Source organism: Coenobita brevimanus, chromosome 70 (genome assembly GCF_032717465.1).
Source record: "Coenobita brevimanus isolate Jiangsu-jjx chromosome 70, ASM3271746v2, whole genome shotgun sequence".
Classification (NCBI taxonomy): domain Eukaryota; kingdom Metazoa; phylum Arthropoda; class Malacostraca; order Decapoda; family Coenobitidae; genus Coenobita; species Coenobita brevimanus.
The window spans coordinates 57,353,525-57,378,476 of record NC_137023.1 but is presented as its reverse complement, the minus strand read 5'-3'; the positions used below and the strand labels follow the sequence as shown (position 1 = coordinate 57,378,476).

Sequence of the window (24,952 nt, the reverse complement as noted above, 5' to 3'; positions counted from 1 at the left end):
CTCACCACCAATGAACATGACCTCACCACCACCAATGAATATGACGTCACCACCAACGAATGTGACCTCACCACCAACGAATGTGACCTCACCACCAATCAACATGACCTCACCACCAATCAACATGACCTCACCACCACCAGTGAATATGACCTCACCACCAACGAATGTGACCTCACCACATACGAATGTGACCTCACCACCAATCAACATGACGTCACCACCAATCGACATGACCTCACCACCACCAATGAATATGACCTCACCACCAACGAATGTGACCTCACCACCAATGAACATGACCTCACCACCAATGAACATGACCTCACCACCAATCAACATGACCTCACCACCACCAATGAATATGACCTCACCACCAACGAATGTGACCTCACCACCAACGAATGTGACCTCACCACCAATGAACATGACCTCACCACCACTCAACATGACCTCACCACCACCAATGAATATGACCTCACCACCAACGAATGTGACCTCACCACCAACGAATGTGACCTCACCACCAATGAACATGACCTCACCACCAATGAACATGACCTCACCACCAATCAACATGACCTCACCACCACCAATGAATATGACCTCACCACCAACGAATGTGACCTCACCACCAACGAATGTGACCTCACCACCAATGAACATGACCTCACCACCAATCAACATGACCTCACCACCACCAATGAATATGACCTCACCACCAACGAATGTGACCTCACCACCAACGAATGTGACCTCACCACCAATGAACATGACCTCACCACCACCAATGAATATGACCTCACCACCAACGAATGTGACCTCACCACCAACGAATGTGACCTCACCACCAATCAACATGACCTCACCACCAATCAACATGACCTCACCACCACCAATGAATATGACCTCACCACCAACGAATGTGACCTCACCACCAACGAATGTGACCTCACCACCAATCAACATGACCTCACCACCAATGAACATGACCTCACCACCACCAATGAATATGACCTCACCACCAACGAATGTGACCTCACCACCAACGAATGTGACCTCACCACCAATGAACATGACCTCACTACCAATGAACATGACCTCACCACCACCAATGAATATGACCTCACCACCAACGAATGTGACCTCACCACCAACGAATGTGACCTCACCACCAATGAACATGACCTCACCACCACCAATGAATATGACCTCACCACCAACGAATGTGACCTCACCACCAACGAATGTGACCTCACCACCAATCAACATGACCTCACCACCAATCAACATGACCTCACCACCACCAATGAATATGACCTCACCACCAACGAATGTGACCTCACCACCAACGAATGTGACCTCACCACCAATGAACATGACCTCACTACCAATGAACATGACCTCACCACCACCAACGAATATGACCTCACCACCAACGAATGTGACCTCACCACCAATGAACATGACCTCACCACCAATGAACATGACCTCACCACCACCAATGAATATGACCTCACCATCACCACCAACCACCACCACCACAGGACCGACACCAACCACCACCACAGGACCATCACCACCAACCACCACCACAGGACCATCACCACCAACCACCACCACAGGACCATCACCACCAACCACCACCACAGGACCATCACCACCAACCACCACCACAGGACCATCACCACCAACCACCACCACAGGACCATCACCACCAACCACCACCACAGGACCATCACCACCAACCACCACCACAGGACCATCACCACCAACCACCACCACAGGACCATCACCACCAACCACCACCACAGGACCATCACCACCAACCACCACCACAGGACCATCACCACCAACCACCACCACAGGACCATCACCACCAACCACCACCACAGGACCATCACCACCAACCACCACCACAGGACCACCACCACCAACCACCACCACAGGACCACCACCACCAACCACCACCACAGGACCACCACCAACCACCACCACAGGACCAACACCACCAACCACCACCACAGGACCACCACCACCAACCACCACCACAGGACCATCACCACCAACCACCACCACAGGACCATCACCACCAACCACCACCACAGGACCATCACCACCAACCACCACCACAGGACCATCACCACCAACCACCACCACAGGACCATCACCACCAACCACCACCACAGGACCATCACCACCAACCACCACCACAGGACCATCACCACCAACCACCACCACAGGACCATCACCACCAACCACCACCACAGGACCATCACCACCAACCACCACCACAGGACCATCACCACCAACCACCACCACAGGACCATCACCACCAACCACCACCACAGGACCATCACCACCAACCACCACCACAGGACCACCACCACCAACCACCACCACAGGACCACCACCACCAACCACCACCACAGGACCACCACCAACCACCACCACAGGACCAACACCACCGCCCACCACCACCACAGCGTCACCACCAACGTGCGGGGTGGACACAATTGGGTACCACGTTCACTGGACATCACCTGGCTTCAAAGAGGGCAAGGACTACCCAAACAGCTTTACCTGCAGCATCTCAGGCAACGCGGTAGGAGGCAATTTAATACAGGCTTGCCTTCGGTGTTAGTCTAGTTTGGGATTGGGATTTGGTAACGTCAGTTTCTTAGCGATTTATTCTAAACTTTACATCTTAATATCCTCTTGTAGTGTATGTTAGTGATGGAAACTTCGTCGATGGTAAACTGATCTAAGTCACGTACCCGGTACAAAAGAATGTAGAGACGTATATTGTAAAATAAATCGCTTAGGGAGAGGTGCTGGGAAGCCTCCTATGCCACTTAGCATACCCCCAAGAGTACCTTCTTGGAAATCGGTTTTCATAATGGAGTCAATAAGAAAAAGAGAGGTTCGCATTCTCGTCACTTAAAGAAGCTCATTAACATATTCTTGTTATTTATTTTGTTTATTACACTTCGTTATCCTGTTCTGTGCTATATAAATGGTTCCAGTATCACCATAATCTGCATAAACAACGTAAAAATATTATACTCTATTAACTGACCGAATCGAGAAGTAAATCGCTAAGGAAGAGGTGCTAGAGAACATCTTTAAGCGACGAGAATACAGGTCTCAGGGTACTTGTGAACGACTTAAAGACTAATACGTGGCCTACTTTTGTTATATAACTGAGGAACACATTCGTAGGCAATGCGTAACAAGAGGGAGTTATGTTTTGGGTTATGTTGGTCTGTTATTTGCCTGTCTCTCTGTTTGATTGCAAGATAAAAAAAAAAAAAAGTTCCGAATGAAACTGGATAAAAATTGGAAAATACTTGATGGCCATTGGCGGAACACGTGATTAAAATTTTGCCTGAAAAAGGTGGAATGTTACAGGATAAGGGCAAGGTGAAGTCACACATTTTGATCAACTGAAACAAACTTACTGGAAGGGTTGAGGGACAGGAAAGGTAATGCAGTTTTGAGGACTTTACTATTTCATTTTATTTGTATTAAGTGTCTGACGCATTATTAAAGCTCCTAGTATATGACAATAATTTCTGAAGCAACTGACGATGGTAGTACACACCTAACTGTTTTGGATCATTGGTTACTACACACACTGACGAAAGAGGAAGGCTGGACAATTTTAACATTTACAGTTGTTATAGAAATGCCCTTCAGATATCAGGGACTTGCTTACATCTTCATGCACCCACCTTTAATAATCTATGTGTACCCAGACGCCGTAATCCTGTCATGGGTGGCCATAGACAAATCGCTTCCATGTCGCGTTGTCCTGATCTCCCTCCAGCTCACACCACCTCCCCTAATTATCTCTTCACTCTATCCGTCCATCTCATCCTTGGTTTCCCCCTCCCCCTCTCCCTCCACCTCATTCACATACACTCTTCTAGACAGTCTCTAGTTATACTAATACGACTTTTAAATGTCAATCGTCCCCAGACTGAGCCCATGCTCACCATGTACAAGCTAAACACGTTCGTGCTGGAGCGACCTTACAAGAGACGGTGCGCAGACGAAGTGGCCATCACTTACCCCTACAGTTCCAAACTCAGGTGAGCAAGTTAAGGTGGTCTCATTCCCAGCCCTCCTTCTCACTCCCTAAACCCTTCCTCGCACTCCCAATTTTCCCTCTCACTCTCTAACCCGCCCTCTCGCTCACAACCCTCCTCCTCACTCCATAAACTTTCCCTTCCATTCCTCCACACCCCACTCACACCCAATCCTTTTTCTCACATTCCATATCCTCCCTCTCATTTCCTCACCGTCCCTCATTCTCTGACCCTACATCTCTTCCCCACCAAACTCATTCCCACTCACTCCACCAGGCTATGTCGCCCTAAGAAGAACCTATACAAAGTCCCCATGAGCAACTACCACGCAGAGTTTTCCACTAGTGTCCGTAGGACCTACCCAGGCTTCAACATCACTGTCAGCCAACTCAAAACTTACTGCCACCTCCTGCTTAACTTCACCGATGGAAGCAGGACCAAGGGCTTCCTCCAGTCCCCCAATTTCCCCAAGAGGTACCCGCCCAGAACCCAGTGTGAATACTGGATAGAGGTGAGGAAATAATGGAATGTACAGTTGTAAATAACTAAGAAATTAATGAAATAAGAGAAAACTAATACTGGTCAGGATATATATATATATATATATATATATATATATATATATATATATATATATATATATATATATATATATATATAAGAGGAAGAAACTTTTTAAAGATGGGAAATATTTTGGATAAGAATCAGGAATGAAAAAAAAAAATGGATGCGGATTATGAAAAAAAAAAAAAAAATGGTGGAGGAAAATGGCTAAAAGTTATGCGAAAACAGTGCGAAAACTCTCTCGTGTCTCTTGTCAGCAGGATTCTCACAGCACAGATGAGTCAGTAACGTTTATCTCCCGGTTACCACATCCACCTTGCAACTTTAAGAACACCAGTTCAGTCCTCGGACCGGTCAGGCTCTTGGATAAAATTTATTTCTCTTCTTTTTCCTTTTTGACCCTCTTGCAGTCGACAGCCTTCTCTTCAGCTAGGCGCCGGCAATATGATCCAACAGCAGTTCTTGTTCACGAGACTGCGGGACTCCCGAGGCTGTTACAGTACATGCCCTACGTTGCGCATGAACTAAGTAGTGCAAATACTAAATAATATACCAATAATGTGTAACAACTTTCCTTCCAGGCGCCCCCCGGCAAGACGATCCAGCTGAAGTTCTTGTTCATGAGACTGCGGTACTCCCCGGGCTGCTACAAGGCCTATGTTGCCGTGGACAAGTCTGGCACCGGCTGGTACGACAGGGCCACCACCACCAGGTACTGTGGGTACGCCAGGCCAACGGTCGTCTCCACCGGGCCCAAGATAAACGTGGCCTTTGAGGGCGGCACCAGAAGGGGAAAGGGCTGGCAGTTAGAATATTCCTTTATTTAGGATACCGTGAGTCGTCCAAATATACGAATCATCAGGAGTGGATCCGGGAATGTTTATGACGTGTCGTTTATAATACTTTTCAAAGTAATGAGTGTTTGGCACCACTTTTCTCTTGGATAAGTGCGCCTAAGTGGCTTGTCAACTAGGAAAGTATCACCGTATATCTGTGTTGAAGAAATAAAAATATACTGCAATTTACAGCAGCCTACTCAGTAAAAGATGCAGTATACAAAACAGGGTAGGCAGACTCCCATGATTACATCCACATAAGGAAAATTGCAAGCGGGGCCCAAGCTGTTTTGCCTTTCCAATAATAAATTCCAAGCGCGTGGGTGTAATTCTCCCATCTATAGCATTATTTAGTTAGTGTCATAAAATTTATGTGCCGTGTGACCCATGAACTGTTTAGATGGAAGAATTAAATCAAGTCCTGCATCTGCGTTACTGTGACAACGAACACAATAAACACGATTTCAGTAGCCTCTGTGTCTATAATTAATCTGTTTAGTTATTTTGGTTGCTTTTCTTTACAGCCCAGTTGATGGCGGTAAAAATAGCACATTCTCTAACTGCTTTGCCCAAATCTTTTGCCCATGTCAAAGAGTGTTGAAATTTTCGGTGATGTAGTTAACATCATAGTTCAAGTTACGCTTCACAGCCAAGTAGCCTGCATTTACTGTATCAGGTTAATAGCAACAGCAAACCCCCATTCTTCAATTTTCCTACCTATATTTTTCCATTCGCACAAATATGTAGCCTTACTGAACGAGGCGACGATTAATAGCAAACTGAGTAGTCTAAATTAAGTGTATTAACAAACGAAATGCGTATAGAGAAAAATATACTGGTCTCTTATGCAGTGACATTGATCTTTCCTTAAACATGCAATCGATATCTCACCATAAAATGTATCTCTCTCTCTCTCTCTCTCTCTCTCTAGTTTGCTGTTGCTGACACTATCAGTTTAATATATGGCACCTGTACATATCATTAAAAGTATATACAGAAACAGATTTGAATTTGTAGTGTTTATGCAGAAATAAACTTTGATATTCATGTGTATTTTAATCATTTTGCTGTGACTGGAGCACCTATGCAATTAATTCACGCTAACACCAATAGATATGTCGTTCTGCTGAGAAAAGTGCGGCAATCCGAGTCTGTAAAAATAATCTCGCGTAATGCTTGGGCTCGAACATAATGCAACAATGTACATCATGTTGTGGTATGTAGCAATAAAGATTTAAATACCTCACAGTTACAAATGCAAACCATTCAAATTGTAAACAAAAGCACGTGGTTGACAGACTAATCATGAGTAATCGCTGTAGATATGTTGTGGTATGTGACAATAAATATTTAAAGACCTCACAATCACAAATACAAACCATTCATATCGTTAATAGATGAACGTGGCTGACAGACGAAGGAAATTTAAAGAACATAACCTATCCTGAGAAAATTTTAAAAGGCATTTGAATGAAATTAAATCATCAGTATGAATGAGTTTAAAAGCACAGTGGATAAGTTACAAGGCATTTGAACGAATACTAGTCTTTCAACTGAGATTTCATATATAACACGTGGTCGGGAGTAACACACATCGTATGAGATTTAATAATTCAACTGTCTTAATTAAGCTACTCAGCATGTCTTTAAGATTACTGATAGCGATTTAATTACTTGTTTACCTTTCGACTACGTACTTTTTGTTGAAGATTTCAAGGCATTTAAATTACCACATCATTTACATTATCTACAGTGAACCATATAGCCGCAATTAACCATCGGGGTTTAGTTGGTGACATTCTTAGTTTGATACAGACTGACGTCCTCTGAAGGAGTGTTTTATCTGCCATATATGACTTGGCAGGTGGTAAAAAGCTACCACACCCCAGGGAACCATGCAAGTACCAGCGAGTACAACAGACATTTGTAACCACCTCAAATCTACCACATACTGTCACTATACGCTAGTTCCTGTTGCTGATGATTAACAATTGTAAAACAAAGAAATCATCATCATCAGTACTCACTAATATGAGTAACGACCATGTCGTCATCGCGAAGTCCTCAACTTTGTAGTTCTCACTTCTTTGCGCCCATTGCGCCCAACTATTTAAATGGCACATATCACAACATGATCGGTCGGTCTTGGAAGTGGAACTGTTTCTCCCTCACAATCGTGTCGATTATATTTGGTTCTTTGGGAAAAAGGAGCGCCTTCTACAATACTGTTTACTGAATATAGGATGATAGCTAAAACTAGTAAAATGTGTTTCTGTTATGAAAACTTATTCGCACTTTCCGGCTGATGTTTGTTTACAAGGTCCCTTTAAACTTTAAAGTCGGTGTGTTTACAAATAATCACAGATCACCGCTACCCCAGCATCAAGAACCAAGAATCATCTAACTTCGAGACCCCACAGAAGGGGAATATTAGTGGAATGTTAGTGTTTCTTTGACCATTTAAGTTATAACCTAGAAAGCCTGATTATATAGACCGTCTGTGTCTCTTCGTGGAGAGAGGAGAGTAGTGAATAATAGATTAGGAGACACTAGTTTTCAAAGTGGCAGTTTATGTTATAGATTAACCACAGGGAACGTAGGAGTGGTTGTGCGAGACATGAGGGCCATAGCAGTAAATTCAGCACCAGCTGTGTGAATATAAGGGTACATCATTGTGGACTTGCAGAGGCACAAGAATTTACAGTAAATTAAGGGCAAGTATAGCAGTGAAAGAGGAGAGTGTGGATATAGAGTGGCAGGCCAGGCCAAAATGACATAATGTATTTAACGTACAGAGAAGATCACCCCTTTCTCTGGTGTGCATGCTGCCTGTCAAGCCTTTCGCAGTTAGCATCTGACCCACCTCAAACTTAGAACCAATATTCCTTCCAAAAAATAATTTGGGATTTATTTTAATTATTATTATTATTTTTTTAAGCAAAAGTGGTACATTGGTGCCCATGGAACAAAATTGCTGGATGGAGGGGGCCTTGGAAATTCCACATTTTCTGAACATGCCGTAATATGAATAACCTTCCAAACTCAAAATCATTGACAATAATAGTTTCATAGGCCAGAGGAGTGATATACAGTATGTTGGTCTCACATGTAAAGTACTGCAGTTAATATGAGGCTTTTGTGCTTTTCAGATGCCTTTTCAACTAGCTGGTGCAGCAGAGGTTCTCAGAGCCACACAAAAAGATGAGAGCTTCCTAGATTACCTAAAGAGCTGTCTATCAGAAATTGTACAAAGAACAGCTGGTGAGTACAATATATGGCTTTTCTTTATAGTCAGAGTGATATATCTCAGTAAATAGCTGTACAGTGCTGTGTGAAAAGTGTATAAATGTGGAAAATATTTGTCAGAAATATTTCTTCATGAAAAAAAATAGGAGCAGTTGATCATCCTGAGTGGTATTCTGCGAACAATAAAGGGTGAATCCCCTTAGTTTGAACCAGTGGACCATTAAGTCTGCAGGGAAAGGAGAGACCCTTGAAGAGACCACTGCATCTCTCCCCAGAAACACACTACCCTGATGTGGGCTTCAACCGCCAACCCTACGGCCGTGAAGTGCGAGTGCCACCTGAGCTATTCTGGCCCCTTTGTGAACAATGGACAACCATTTCTTGGTTGTATAACCCTGTGGAACAAATCCACTTGGAGCACTTTAATGCACTGGACCATCAGATGGCCATATGGTTAGCTTGTATGGTTATTACAAGTACACATTGTGGTAAATGGTTTCCTGGACTGCATGAAACCTTTTGGTTTTCCACCATTGTAGTTATGTAAAAGTAACACCATATCCAAAATATACTGTAGCTACTAGAACATATCCAAGGAGTGGTTAGGGTTTATTGCTCATGTTATGTCACTCAGGGATGGGTGAAGCTGGTCACTTTCATCTTAAATGTTAGGACCAACTTGCCTAGCCCTGCGCCTCTGCACTCTGCATGGGACAACACAGGATTTGATGATGGATGGATGGATGGGTATTCCTTTTGCATAGTTTGTACATTTTCTTCCCCACAGGAACAAGAGCATGGCTTACTCACCATAGGCATGGGGAGGTGTTGTGTGAGGTTATTTACTACAGCCTTACCACCCTCAGTCTCCGCCAGACTTTGGGAGAGGAGTACACTGGAATCCTGCAAGTTAACTCTTCAAGGCAGAGGTTGCCAAGTGCATTTGTAGGTACCATATACCATACTTTACAACTATACAGTAATAGGGAAAACAGGCACGGGAGTTGTTGTCTTTTCATGGTATCTTTATAAATGACTAAATATTTCTTTACCTGAAGGTTATACTGAGGCATGGAAGTTTATTTTTCATTTTTGAAAAGCAAGGTAAAAGTTTATTTACATTCTTTTTAAAGATCAGTGAAGTGTAGCTTTAATATGTATAGCGTGTACAAGGAACCACTACAGTATGTACAAAATGTGTTTGAAGATTCTTAAAAGTGTGTTACTGGACAGTGCATTAGTCATAATAGACCCATATTTATTGTGGCTGGGAAAAGTGAGATGATGATTGACTGAATGAATGAATAAATGAAGAAACTTGAAAGGTTAGTTAACTGTCTTGATAAGTGAGGTTGTAAAGATTCCAGCTAAAATAATTGTGGATTAAATGCTAAAAGTAGTGAACAGCTACAGCACTGTTCTGATGTAGTCAAGATGTTGACTGTATTGTGGTATTATATTTTACAGTAGTGTGGGATATAGTATCTTCCCACCCAGTGTTAAGATGGGAAGTAGGGCGAAGGTGATGAATTTACTAATATGATTGAAGGTAGTAATGCCTTTTGTGTTTATAACAGCAAAGAGCGACCATGGTGGCAGTGCAGTGCTTTGGTCCAGCGGTGTTGAGGCGGCTGCTGTCAAAGTTAGAGGAGTCAGCTAGGTCAGGGCGGCTTTCAACGTACCTACGGCCAGAGTTGAAGACACTCCTGCTGTCCCACACCCCCACATTGAGACATGCCCTCACAATTATACACCGTGTCCACCTTGCACTCTTCTACTTCACAGGCTCATTTTACCACATACCTAAAAGAATTACTGGCATAAAATATGTAAGTGTAATTCTGATAGCTTGAATGGTTACCGGTAATGGATGAGTGTGTGATCCATTTCACAGGGCATGCTGTGAAGTTGTTCTCCCTCTGTAATGTTTTTCTCTTACTTTGCTCTGCAGTTCTAGGCCTATTCCGTTACAGAAATAACTCCCTCCCCATACAACACTTTTTTTTGCATTACCATCCACCCCTGGAATCTTTCTTGTTTTAAGTTCTTTCACTGCTGAACTTACCCCTTCTCTGCTTATCTGTTTTCATTATTTGGAATCTTTTTTTGTCTAGGAAACAGGAATTTATAATTGTGATGATTTGTTAGTTATAAGCATGAGGCACAGTGAGTATGATTATTATGTTTAACATTTTTAAACTGAAATATTGTATGATCAGGATCACAGATCTCCTGGTAGGTGGCTGTATAGTACATTATCGTATTGTAACCGTGAATAGTACTTCAGTGGATTTTTTTTATTTTTTTTTTTATAGAAACTAAGTAACTCTGTTCTTGGCTTTCTTCAGGTATTGGTACGTGAGTGGTTTGGTGACAGTTCTGCCAAGAGATCTTTTAAAATTCTTGGAATGGTCTTGCTGACTCATATCTTTCTGAGTACCTTATACTCTGCGTACACTTACTATGTCAAGCCATCACCAGACAGTTCAAAGCCCGCCACAAGTAAGTTACTCTTAGTGGGCAGCTTCTGCTTGACTGATTATGGGATAGTACGAACAGAGAATTGGTGGGAGGAAAAAATCATGAACAAGCTTGAGTTCGTTCTTTCTGTGATGTTTCAGGCTGTTCATAGCCTGTCATCAGTCTTTCTAAAGGTGGGGTCTCCAAAACACTAAGGAATTTAAGCTCTCTTCTGTTTTTCCCTCCCATCTATTCTTATCCACTTGCCAGAAGAACCAGTTCTAGTATGTTGTGGCTGTTGGTATTATTGTCATAAACCTGACATAGTGTAGATATCCAATCACTCCAGCATGGTCCTCCCTCAAGAGGTCTTTTGTTGAGTCAGTTGTGACGTGGAGGCTAAATTGTGTGAATGAGATGAGTATGTCGGGGTGTGTTGGACAGCATTATAATGAGGACAGAGTGGGGGTATATAGTTTGTATTTTACATCTTTATTTATATGAAGTCAGGATTCCATGGGCTTGAATGATTAGTGAATGGAAACGGGCAGACTTAGGCTGTCTGGATGTTGTTACTCCTCATCCCACCCTAGGGTGGGAAAGGTCTGGATTTTGATGATGATGATGATGATACTATATTTTACCTCATTAATGTGAAGGGTAATTAATACATCTTCATCAGAGTGCTATATGGAGAGCAGGAAGCAGTGTCCCTTGTGTCTGGATGAACGTAAACACTCCTCTGTTACACCCTGTGGACATTTGTTCTGCTGGCAGTGTATCCATGAATGTCTCCAGAGCAGCCAACAATGTCCTCTCTGCAGACACCCAGCCTCGCCATCTCATATAGTCCCTCTCCTTAACTATGACTAATATACTGTGATGATTCTTTCACCTCGCCAGATTTTCATCCTTTTGCTGCATTTTTCACAAGGGTCAGTGGCAGGAAAAGATAGTGCTAAAGCTCTAATTCCTTTTCATGGCACCTCTTTGTAACTAGGATGAAGTTGTGGTTAATCTGTTGTTACAACTCAGTATTCAAGATGAGAAGAGCATAGTTATTTTTTATGTAATGGAAAATGGGAAATAATACTTTCACTGGCTTCAAGGTGAAATCAAAAGTGCAATGTTGTTGTTAATAAAATCAAGACTGCCATCAGCAATTATGCTAGGTTGCAAATGCCCTACATTCCCTTTCCAGTCATTTATGGGTGTTAAATCTTTATTGTATCACAAACAGAGCTATATCATACTGTATAATAAACTCAATAAATATATATTTTTAAAGTTTGACCATCATTTCATACCAGTATCCAGTACTGTACAGCAAAATTTGCTAACATGCGAGAGAAGTGCAGTGTAATCTGTAAGAGTTTGTACAATATTTAAAAGGGATAACCTACATTAGCTTGATATCAGTTAACCAGTAATACTTCATATCTTACCTATTCTACTAAGTTGTTTACAACTGTAGTTTCTTAAGACCATATGGCACTATTAAACCTGGAGAAGTTACATGACTAGTTTATATACTATCACAAAATGACCATTTTGAGGGGTACTTTCTGACACTTTCTCAGGCTTTAAGCTTTTCTTATTCCTGTTTCTCCATCTAACACATTCTTTTATAATAGTGGGACTTAGGTGATGATGATAAATGGTGATTTACTGGGGAAATCAAAACCTTCAACAGATTGTGATTTTTTTTTTTTTTTTTTTTTTTTTGTACCACTATCAAGAATGTTCAATTGACTGGTACACCAACAGAAGTGTAGGGGCCTGGGGCAAAGCTATGGAGCCAAACATTTAATGTCAGGATATCCAGAAGCTAACCCCTGAATGAAATATGAGAAATGAACCTCAACCACCATTTGGATTTAGACCCTTATATGCACTGTACTGTGTTTAATTAACAACTGGTTAGGAATACTCTGGCAACAATTTACATACATGATATATGTATTTACCAAAATATAATTAATAACAAACTATTCAAAGAACATTATTAATTATCACTACAAACAACTGCAAGGTTGCTTAATAATTTGATGCTCGTATAAAAATAGTCTGCTTGCATTTGCAGATTCTAGGTTAATTTAAATACTCGCACTGTACCATCATCTGAAGAGGACAACAGCACAGACCCATCTCTGAAAAGATATAAAACAATTTTGTCACATACCTAAGATCATTCAGTAAATATTGTACTTGTGAGAGGTGTTTATGTTGTATGGCCTGTAAGAAAAGGAGATTCACAAAGATTGGAACACACAAAAATGAGATTGTTGACATAGATGAGGAGGGTCTGAGTGAAACAAACAAGAATAGCATGTTTTAAAAGAGATTTTTCACAAAGAGGTAAGGCAAACCAGTAATATGAGATGGTCTGAACATTTGTGAGAAAGGAGGTGGGAGATGTTGCATGCTGATGATTTGGTATTGACCGCATAGAATGAAAGGGAGGTGGAGGAAAGATTTAGGAAGTGGAGAGATGGGATGGGGCACAAGGGCCTAAAAGGCTGATAAAACAAAAGTGATGGTATCTAGGGATGGAGGCGGTACCATCAAAGAAGAGGGTGAGTGGCCATGTGCGATTTGCTATCAGGGTGTGGGAAGTAATTTCATCTTGTGCTGTATTTGTGCTACGTGGATGCATAAGAGATGTAGTGGTATTAGAGGAAGACTGTGAGATAATGCTGATTTCATGTGTGTGGTGTGTTGAGATCATGTGGAGATTGCCAGATGTGAAAGGATTGAGTTTGCTGGTGAGTCTCTTGAGTAAATGGATGAGTTTTGTTACTTGGAAGACATGTTATGTGCTGAAGATGGGGCTGAAGCAAGCTCTGTGGCTAGAGTAAGGAGTGGTTGGAAGAAGTTCAGGGAGCTGTTGCCTCTCCTGACACTGAGAGGTGTCTCCCTTCATGCTAAGGGATCTCTGTATGCGGAATGTGTTAGGAGTGTAATTCTGTATGGTAGCGTGACCTGGGCAATAAAGGAAGAGGATACCGTATTCGCAGGCTCAGACATACAGAAATGGCAATGATTAGGTGGATGTGCACTGTCCCTGAGTGTGTGGCCTGGGGGTGCTAGGTTTACGATGGAAGAGTTGAGAAGTAGGATGGGATTGGAGTGTATTGGTGTTGTGATGAGGAGGGGTAGACTGAGATGGTTTGGGCATGTGGAGAGGATGGGGGAAAGTAACTGGGGTGTTAAGTGTTAGTGTTCGGAGTAGGGTAGCAAGAGGTAGACTGAAAAAGACCTGGGACGAGGCAATAGAGTGTGCCCTCTGGGATAGGGGACTAATTAGGGACGTTGCCAGAGATCGAGCAGCATGGAGAGCTGCCATTAGGTGATCAAGGCCGATGCATGCAAGCATGTTGGAGCCTTAAAAAATGAAACAAAATGAGGTGTTTGAGTGGATGAGGAGGTCACAGGTGTAAATGAGGAGGAAAAAGTGCCCAGGGACAGACCAGAAAGATGTGGCGTGATGTTTTATGTGGAGAATTCCAGGCTAAAGACGACTGAGCAGGGATATGGCTCATGACCATGATACAGGGAGACCCGCCACTGGATGAAAGGGTCAACATGAACACTGTTTTTTAAAATGAAAACATACATGTCATGATGTGGAAATAGCAACACTGAGTTTGACGAGAAAACTGAACTATGTTAAAAACAGAGAGAGTCAACTTACCTGGCAATATCAAGGGCTAACACACTCTGACTATGCCCAGAGTACTTGGCTAGAGGTTCACCTGATCTAGCGTCATATGACCGTGACACTCCATCCAGCCCAGCAGAAAATAAAATGGGCTCACTAGGGTGCCATGCTAGTTGAGATGAGCCACAGCCTTGAGCCAGCACATGTCTGCTCACCTGTGGAACAAAGACACTTCTGTTACGTCAATATCATGTTATAATCATCATTCCAGACACACCATTATAGTCATCATACCAACCTCTTTTCATAGCTAAGGATGGGGTGAGGTGGGATCTAGAAAGCAAGGAAAAAGGAAACACAACACAGGGAGAACTAATCAAAAGCTGTTACCCATTTTTTAAAATTATAACATACTGAAAGTGTGTTTACTGTGAGACTATATGCACTTGGTTACCTAATGGCAGCTCTTCACGCTGCTCAATCTCTGGTAGCTTCCGTATTTAGTTCCTTATCCCTGAGGTTACACTTGATGAACTCATCCCACATCTTATTCGGTCTACCTCTTGCTACCCTACCCCCAACATTACTTATTCTATAATTTCTATCTATCTATCTATTGCCAGATGCCATAATCCCTTAAGGGGTGGCCATTTGACTTTGAGTTATTTGTTTTATGGGGAGGGGCACTAACCCTCCACCAACCCACTTGTTGACACGAAGGAAGCACGTATGGTTTGGTTAAATGGTTACCACCCAGAGTTGTAAATAGTTTCTTGGCTTACAGGAAACCATTTGGCTGGTCACTCAACGTAAAGGCCACTTGTAAAGGAAAGAAAAGCAATAAGAAGTGACAGGAAAGATGGAAGAAACACGAGGAGAGGAGGGCTGGCACAGAAAAAGAATGATAAAGGCTAAGGAGGAAGCAGGCAGCACTACATCAAGTAAGTGGATGATGGTCCCCACCACCTACCACCCATTCTTTGCTAACTTAAAATTCTGGATGTTCCTAGTTAGTTCAGTACTATTATGGTATGGCAGCTACATATTCTTGATCATTCAGGCTCTATTAACCCTCTCAGTACATTGATGTTTTTTCTTATTTCTTGTTAACACTACATCAAAATATTCATATTTCAGTAAGATTCTCATGGTGAAAAATAGTGAAGTGATTCCATAAAATCCCCACTAACACCTTCAGTTGGTTATTTATTTATTTATTTTTTATTTTTTATATGTCTGTCCTTTCCTCTCTTCCTTCCTTACTCTTTTGTCTTTCTTTCCTTCATTCTTTCCTCTTCTTTCTGTCTATGGGTGACTTTACATTCCCTCTTCTGTCTTTCTTTCCTTCCTTCCTCTTCCTTCTGCCTACGGGTAACTCTACACTGAGTGACAAGCCAAATGGTTTCCTCTACACCAGGAAACCATTTACTATGCTGGGTGGTAACCATATAACCAAATGATGGCACCTGGTGGTTTAGTGGGTAATTAGGGTGCTCCAATCAGATTCAGCTTGTGTAGGTTTATATCCAAGTGGTGGTCGGGGCTTATTGCTCACATAATGCCACGCAGAGTGAGGCTTGTCACTCTCATCTTAAATGTCAGGACCAATTTGCCTAGCCCCAGGCTCTTACATTCCTCACTGGGCAACACATGATTGGATGATGGATAATCTTTTACAGCTTGAACATCATCTTGCTTTTACCAAACTGATTTGCTTCAGTTTAGGAAAGCCTCGTAGAAGTGAACCAGTTATAAATTCTTCATCTAACCTCTCCAGATCAAAACTGCTTTCTCATGCTGAATATAATTATCTCATGGTAGCAAGAACTGAATGAAGACTATATCATTGGAGGGAATGGATTAATAGTCACGCTAAAACTAAATATTACTTGCCTGGGAGGAGATGTCCCAAAAAGTGACAAACCCTGCTAAAGTGGAGGTGACAGCAATGTTTGGGATGAACGGACAGAAAGTGACAGCCTCTACAGTGTGGTCCTGTCCTTCCTCATTTTCACCCTCAGTGCTGTCTTCCACCACACAGTTAAGGCACCCAACGACCTGTATGAATGAAGGGACAAAGTCACAGCCTTTACAGTGTGGTACAGTCTTCCCCTATTCACACTCAGCTATACAGTATAAAGTGATCCAGTCTTCCCTTACACACACTCAACTATACAGTATAATGTGGTCCAGTCTTCCCTTATTCACACTCAACTATACATTGTAATATGGTCCAGTCTTCCCTTACTCACTCTCAGCTATACAGTATAATGTGGTCCAGTCTCTCTTATTCACACTCAGCTATAAAGTATAATGTGGTCCAGTGTTCCCTTACTCACACTCAGCTATACAGTATAATGTGGTCCAGTATTTTCTTACTCACATTCAGCTATGCAGTTTAATGTGGTCCAGTCTCCCTTACTCACACTCAGCTATAAAGTATAATGTGGTCCAGTCTAACCTTAATCTCTCTATCTATGCTTAAAGTATAATATGGTCCAGTCTAACCTTAATCTTTCTATCTATGCTATCTTCCATTACACAGTTAAGGAACTCAACAAACTATGTGGATGCCGTTGCTGTTGTTGAAGCCCCAGATTCATCTTAATGTGAACCCAGCTGATTACAGACTGAAGCTACCCTTTTCCTGCAGTCCACCATCCTCCTTTCGGGAAATGGAAAGTGAGATGATGGACACCTGTGCAACTGGACAGGGGAGTTGTCCTAGTTACATAAGTGTCTCTGCATGACAGGACCCCTCTCCAGTAAACGTATGGATGTTACAGCCTGATAATACATATCATTCATCATCATTCATTCATCATCTAATCCAGTGTTGCCCCATGAGAAGCATATGTGCCTGAGACTAAGCAAGTTGGTCCTGACATTTAACATGAGAGTGACTAGTCTCACTCATCCCTGCGTGGCATTACATGAGCAATAAACCCCAACCATCCCTTGGCTCAATCCGACTGGAGTGCCTTAATTGCCCACTAAACCACCAGGAACCATAATTTGGTAATATGGTTACCACTCAATGCAATAAATGGTTTCCTGGTGTACAGGAAACCATTTGGCCTGTCACTCAGTGTAGAGTCACCCATAGTCAGAAAAAAAAAGAAAAAATGAAGGAAAGAAAGACAGAAGAGGAAGGATGGAAAGAAGGAAGAGAGGAAAGGGCAGGGACCCGAAAGCAGCACTATATCGAGTGAATGGATGGTGAGTGCCCCCATCAATGTACCCCCTATAATTATATATGGAAAAGTAAGGTATTTTACATATGATGAGTTAATCACCTGAACCATTAAACTGATATAACTACACTCATCCAGGTTATATGATCTACCATCAAATTTACAGTTAAGTGGATGACAAAGATGACTTCACCAATGATGAAAGCAGAACTGCCTAAATTACACTAATAGGATTATACCACTGGAAAGGGAAATGAAGCTCAAACATCTGAGTACTGCTTATATGCTGGTAAGAAGTACAACCATACCTTGCCATTGTTAGTGTTCAGTAACCTAGCAGAGCCATCAATGGAGCCAGCAATTACAAGTGTGTTGTCTTTGTGTGTAGCCAAACTAACAACTGAGCCAGCCTGGGTTGTTTCACCACCCCACTGTTGCAACACCTGCCCACTCTTCAGGTCAAACACACGCACGCTTCCATCTTCGTACCCACTTGCTCCTCTCTTCCCTGTAAATATATTTTTTGTCATTACCCATACAGCACCACCAGACCTTTTCCTGTATAAGTATGCAAACTGCTTACTGCAACATACATGCTATAATGCTCCTAAAGAAATAAAACATAAATAATAACAGTAAAAAATATATATTGTATAAATCCAACACTATCACGCCACCTAAGGGATACAGTTAGGTAGGTTCAGAGAGCAATTACAAAAAATGGCCAGATGAAGAACTATATTATTATCCAGACCTCCTTTCCCACCTAAAGATGGGGTGAGGTTGGGTTGCGAGAGAAAGAAAAAACCTGACAGGAGAATTGGCAATTATTCCAAAATGAATAATAATATTATTATGACATAATTAAAAACTGTATAGCCTAACCCACCATCCTGCATGAAGGTTCCGCACTGTGATGCAGTCCCAAAGCTTGGGAAGGTACGGGTGTTTCCCTGAGGGACCAACCACATCCAAATCTCACCCTCTTCTGTGCCAGCCAATAACACATGTGAGCCATGGTGCCATGTCATCCACTGAAAATTGGTCATGAATTATTAGTGGCATGCCATTTATCATCATTAGAAACCTAATCCAATTTTCCATGTGCTTACATGGTAGGGTGACAAAAAGCTAAGCTCTGTCCACCACAGCCATGAACAGCCATATAGAAGAGAAAGCCAACAGCTCCCATTCAATAGGTAAATGAATGGAAGCCTCGTTATTCCCAACTGTACAATCAATCAAGCTCAATCAAACCAATGGCATTTGCTGATCAAGGTGTGATTAAAAAATTATGATGTTTTATTAAGTAGGCTAACTGTGGAAATTATGGCAGGCAGTTACATAGTCCCTATGGGATACAATATGGCTGACATAAATTTTATGGCAAAGGAAAAACACATACCCCAAGGTCTCCAATTTCAAACTCCCAGATCTTGGTGGAAGTGGCCAGTTTCCAGACTTGAATGTATCCTCCATAGTCACCTGTTGCCAGGAGTGTACCATCGTGGCTGAAGCAAACCTGTGTCACACTATCCTACGGGTCATACACATCAGTTACTTCTTTGCAACTACAGTCTTTACAATCTAATAAATTTTATAGGTCTTTACTATCACCATCACAATCATCATCATCATCATCCCAACCTTAATTCTCATCCATGGAAAGAGATGAGTACCTTTAAGTTACGGTGTAACCAATGGATTATACAGAACATTTGTTATTGGACCAGTACTGGTAACATAACTTGGCAGTGCAGTATTCAGAACACAGTGAGAAAACCAGCAAACACAAAGCATGATACTGCAAAGTTAACTCTTAAATGTAATTAATATAAACAAGAAAACAGGAAAAATGCTTTCTTTGATAATGGACATACTAATGCTGTAAATACTATTCTATCTATTGCCAGCTAATTAACACAGAGGAAAAAGGTAAATGAGCCATCAAGGCCCACAGTAATTTTTTCCCACCAATTCCTACTTTCAAAATACAGTAATCCCTGTAATAACCAGATGCCCAATTCCCGGACACCCCAATTTCAGGACATTTTGGGCCTGGGCCTTCAAACCCCCCCCCACCCACCCAAAAAAAGAATATTTCCGAATTTGAAATTGGCACGCATCACCGAACAGCGGTGTTTACACACGGCCCCTTCACCCCCTACCCCTTCCCCAGTTACAGTTTAACTACCATCGCGAGTAGATGCTCATTGCAATGGATGCTGCACGTGCTCGTGTTTGTGAATAAACTAGACCACATGGGAATTTACAGTGTTGTGCAGTATTAAAAAATTAGAATTTAGAGTGCAAAGGATTAAGTGTGAAGTGCAAACTGGCAATTGAAACTGGTATGGCACAATTAAGAACAAAATGTGCAGTGTTAAACAATTATAACTCACAGTGCAAAGAATTATGTGCAGCACAACACTGGATTACTGTATGTGCTTCAAGAGCATTTTCACCACTGCCAGAGCCTTAGAGGAGGCTGCCACAGATGTGCTGTAAGTACCCTGTACACTGCTATATATTTTCCATACTCACTTCTAATTCTGCATTCTCTGGTTCCTTTTCATTTATTTCATGCTTTATGTCCATTACTGGTGTGAAAAAGGTCTTAAATAGGTGCTATGCATGTCTGGTAGGGAGTTATTTAGGTGGCTTTCAAAGTTAGGCTGGGTTAGGGTCCATAAGTACCAGTCCAGGAGGCAGGGACCCAACATCCGAACAAAACCAATCCCCAGACATGCCTTTGGCTCTATTACATTGGATATTAGAGGGATTACTGTACATTAAACTCAAGTACATCAGTGCCAGTTCCTGGAACAACCTGAAAATGTAGGTATTACTCTCTACTGCAGTACAGTATCACAAATCACTGAGCCCAAACAATAAAATTTCACAGCACAACAGTGACAAAGCTTAACAAACTTCCTTAAACCAAATTTTACACATTATTCCACATCAAAAGATCATTACCAACTCCAGTGCAGGCATGAACACAGGTACTCATTCTTCCCATCCTCATGAAATTTCTCATGTACCCCAGAGACATTTGTCTGCAGTAGATACCTTATGCCCGGTGCAGGTAAAGATGATATTGCCTGAGATGATGTCCCACACATATGCAAGGTCATCTTCACCACCTGATGCTGCTATACTGCCAGTGGGCGAGATGCAGCAGGTGAACACTGACCCTGAAGAAGTTTTGGTTCGCCTTTTTATCATCTGTCAAAATAATACACTAGGTACTGTGCTTCTGCAATTTCTGACATGAAAATTTTGCGAAAGAAGCTATCGGCACTGTACTTACCTTTATGTTTTGAGAATATCAGGGCAGCCATATCTGTGTTACTCTCTGCCTCTTCTGAATCTCCAATCTGTTCATCTTCTGAGGGTCCGATTAATCTGTCTGCAGCCTCATTCAAATCTGTATTGTCGTCAAGCTCGATTACCTGTAAGATTAGAATTAAATAATGGATGGCTGACTGAGTCCACTTATATCAGCTGATCACAGTGAAGTAAAAAATCCTTTGCAATAAGTAACCTTTAATGGTGATGTGACAAATTTTTTGCAGTTTCTACTGTTGTTTTTAAGGAAAAAAAAAAAATCTACACTTCAAGCAAAGTACCTGGTACTATATTATGTTACAGGTAGCTGTGAGCTGAATGAACCTGACTGAACCAGAATGGTTCTAAACTGACCTTAATGAACCAAGCTTAACATAATTAAACTTAAATAATATCAACAGGTAGCAGCAATAAAATATAAAGCACGTTATTATTCTGAAGGGGATTAACTAATCATCCCTGAAAGTACAGTACAGTAGAAGTCCGATTTTTCGGCATCTATGGGACCAGGCAAGTGCCGAAATATCAAAATTGCCGAATTATCGAAAATCCTACCCACTCAGTACCTTATATGTTTCGGTGAACACTATCATCATTACTCATATCATTACAAATGTGTTTGGAGAGAGTACTGTATACTGTTTGATACTGTACAATACTGTAATGAATACAGTACTATACATGAATATGAAAAATAAAGAAATTAGTGAACATACTGTATATAAATGTAATGGTACAGTAGGCCTACAAGTTCACATGCACTTACCTAAACTTATAGTAGGTTCCTTATTTACATATGTACAATAGAAGGGGTTGATTGGAGTCTGCTACTGCTGGAAGAAGTCCACATCTTATGTGTACGCTTCTTGCTAACACCAGTTAACTTCCACACGTGGAGGCCATTTTCAAAGCACACAGATGTTTATACTGTTCACAACACACGACTGGTCCACTCAGGTGTTACAAAGCTCCTGTCTGATGTTACGGTGCTTACAGCACACTCGAATAGTAATTTCAGAGGTATTTTGGTACGAAGTTCACAAAGCACACAGAAGAATCAAGAGAAGTCGGCAGCAGCATGGCAACAACTCGGAAGAATGGCGGAAGAATGGCGAAACAGATTCTCTTTCCCATGCTAGACTCACTACATGTTTGTCCTCTCTTTATGCTATAGGAGAAAGAGCTAGCCTCTGAGCTTCATGGCAGTGGTAGACTCGTTCCATCACTTTCACTATCTCACTCACTAAGGCGGGTAAAGGCGGGTAGCTAGCTGGCGAGCCTCATGGAGAATTTCAAGACTGACGAAAAAAATCGGAGAATCTGCCGAACGATCGGAGATTTTTGTAAATGGGACTATTTCTCAAAACTGCCGAAATGTCAGATTTGCCGGGGAATTGGATGCCGAAATATTGGACTTTTACTGTATGCTAAAAGAAAAGGAAAACAATGCATGATTTGCAAAGACTTGCACACAGAATAATAACACTGCTCTGAATAATAAAGCAAGCAGGTATTATGCACTACAGGTACAGCAATATTAATAAATGCAGACGGCAACAGTAGCTAACACTAACTTCTTCAATATCCCCAATGTCGATGTCCTCATTTTCACCTTCCATAACAGGGTCAGGAGACACTGGTGGAGTATTCATTTTCATGTTAGTTTGGGGTCTGAAAAGAAAAAGCAACAATTTAACAGACAACAACAACTGCATTAACAACATCTGATCAACCTAAATGTGGCGAACAATAAAATTTCTGGTGATACTGTTATGTTCAGCACATCAATTATTATGGTATATATCTCCATCCATGGTACCACATCAACTTTATTGAACTGTAAACTGTACTTAGGTGGAATACCATGGCCGGAGGTAAATCTGTGAAAAGTATAGCATTTGTCTGTATTTATGCCTTATTATCAGTTTCATTACCTTATGACTGGTATGCAAATATGGGTTATACTATCTTAAAACTATAGCTAACCTTAAACAAAGATGTCAATAACCTTATTAATTCTTTACCAAATGGGTGTGGCCTTTCCATATTTTCTGTTGAAATGAGTCTTTCACAGGTTACGGTACTTGTGTTTTATTCCTGGATTACCACAGCTTCTGGGGATTTTCATAAACTTACCTCTGAAGGCTATAAATGAGGATTTAGAATGTGTAAAAATTTTGCTGCCGTCTGCCAGCAGCCGGCCGTATTTAATGTTCCTAACACATTTTTAAATTTCCAAGTTTACTGTCAAATGCAAGTGAGGTTAGGTGGGATTAGGTTTGGTTTGGTTAGGTTAGATTTGGTTATATCATTAAGTTTTCCAATGCTTTGACAAGGGATATACCGGTACATGATGCATCCAGTCGAAGCGACGGTTGGTAAACAACGCAGCCAGTCGGAGAGATAGTTGGTAAACACTGGAGCGGGTGACCTGGCTGCTTTCTTTAATAACCCAAAATAGATATATTTTGTCTTTTTCCAATCATTTCCTGCAGACACAATGGAACAGTTAACTATCTGTGTTGCTTAAGTACCAAAATTACATACCGTAACTTGAGATCGTGTTTGTTTTAATATACATGGAATCGTAAAGAATTACCACAACCTTTTACCATATAATTATATGTAATGGGATAGAGTTAATCAATACAGTAGCTACTGGTTTGACCCATACATCTATAAATAGCATAAATGCACCAATATATATGGCATACATCAGCAATGTCAACTAAGTTGTTAGTGATTTTCTCTAAAATAAGTGCTCTCTGTATCTGTCTTCTTGATGCCGGTTATTTCCCGCAGAATTTGGGTGTAGAGTATTAGTGAAACATTCCTTTTAGCCTTGTCAACCTAACATACGATGACACTGGACGGGAGCCCTAAATTTGGTCCACAAATAGTCCTACTGTCCTTGTCGTACAGGTTACACCATTTAATTTCAGACATAAACAAACTACTTACCGAATTCAGTTTACTGAATTTTTGGCGAACTTCAGCTTCAGACGGCACTGTGACAGACTGACAGCCGAAAACGTGCTCTTTTAAAGGTAGCTATATCAGTCCTATCTAAAGCTTTTCATTATTTTTTGTATAATGGTTATTTTTCACTATAGAGCTTAAACTATAACTCAGTCAAAGTAACATGATATAATAATTGAATCTATTGTAAATAATAAGTGTTCTTAATACCTGAGAGATAATATAGTTATATAAACCAATCCAGGATTAGGCAAAAGTAGCACTATTATGTTGACAGCCAATAAATCTCTATATAAAGTAGTTTGTCACTAAAGTAGCAGTCGTCAAAATAAACAAATGAAATCAATTAGGTTTGTCATCTGTAGTGTTGTTTTCATGTAAACAAACAAATAATAATAATATGAAACAACGTCCATGTTACTGAATTATCAATAAATGAGTTTAACTACAATGCAAAAAGAGGGTCAAAATTATTTAAGTCCTAATGTTGTAGTATATTCATTTAAAGAGTTTTTTTGCGTACCTTTACCTATTTGGAATACGATCATCGTGAAATTTCACAACAAACAG

General features: G+C 41.3%; 2 protein-coding genes across 3 annotated transcripts; one reads left to right on the top strand and one right to left on the bottom strand.

Annotated features, from left to right (window-relative positions):
* Positions 1-7,870: 7,870 nt before the first annotated feature.
* On the top strand, positions 7,871-12,092 carry LOC145406465 (peroxisome biogenesis factor 10-like). Its single transcript, XM_080277621.1, has 6 exons — positions 7,871-7,931; positions 8,641-8,752; positions 9,525-9,682; positions 10,315-10,566; positions 11,086-11,239; positions 11,880-12,092. Exons 2-6 carry the CDS (start codon positions 8,641-8,643, stop codon positions 12,068-12,070), a joined length of 867 nt encoding a protein of 288 aa, XP_080133747.1. The 5' UTR covers positions 7,871-7,931; the 3' UTR covers positions 12,071-12,092.
* A 1,142-nt stretch (positions 12,093-13,234) lies between these two features.
* Positions 13,235-23,069, bottom strand: LOC145406464 (angio-associated migratory cell protein). 2 transcript variants are annotated; one of them, XM_080277619.1, is made up of 9 exons: positions 22,978-23,069; positions 21,366-21,507; positions 21,125-21,249; positions 19,458-19,589; positions 18,942-19,086; positions 18,361-18,560; positions 16,752-16,916; positions 14,892-15,073; positions 13,235-13,347 (listed from the first exon to the last, which is right to left on the bottom strand). In XM_080277619.1, exons 1-9 carry the CDS (start codon positions 23,059-23,061, stop codon positions 13,284-13,286), a joined length of 1,239 nt encoding a protein of 412 aa, XP_080133745.1. In that variant the 5' UTR covers positions 23,062-23,069; the 3' UTR covers positions 13,235-13,283. The 2 variants fall into 2 exon arrangements, with proteins under 2 accessions (XP_080133745.1, XP_080133746.1); XM_080277620.1 differs by lacking the exon at positions 16,752-16,916.
* Positions 23,070-24,952: the final 1,883 nt, after the last annotated feature.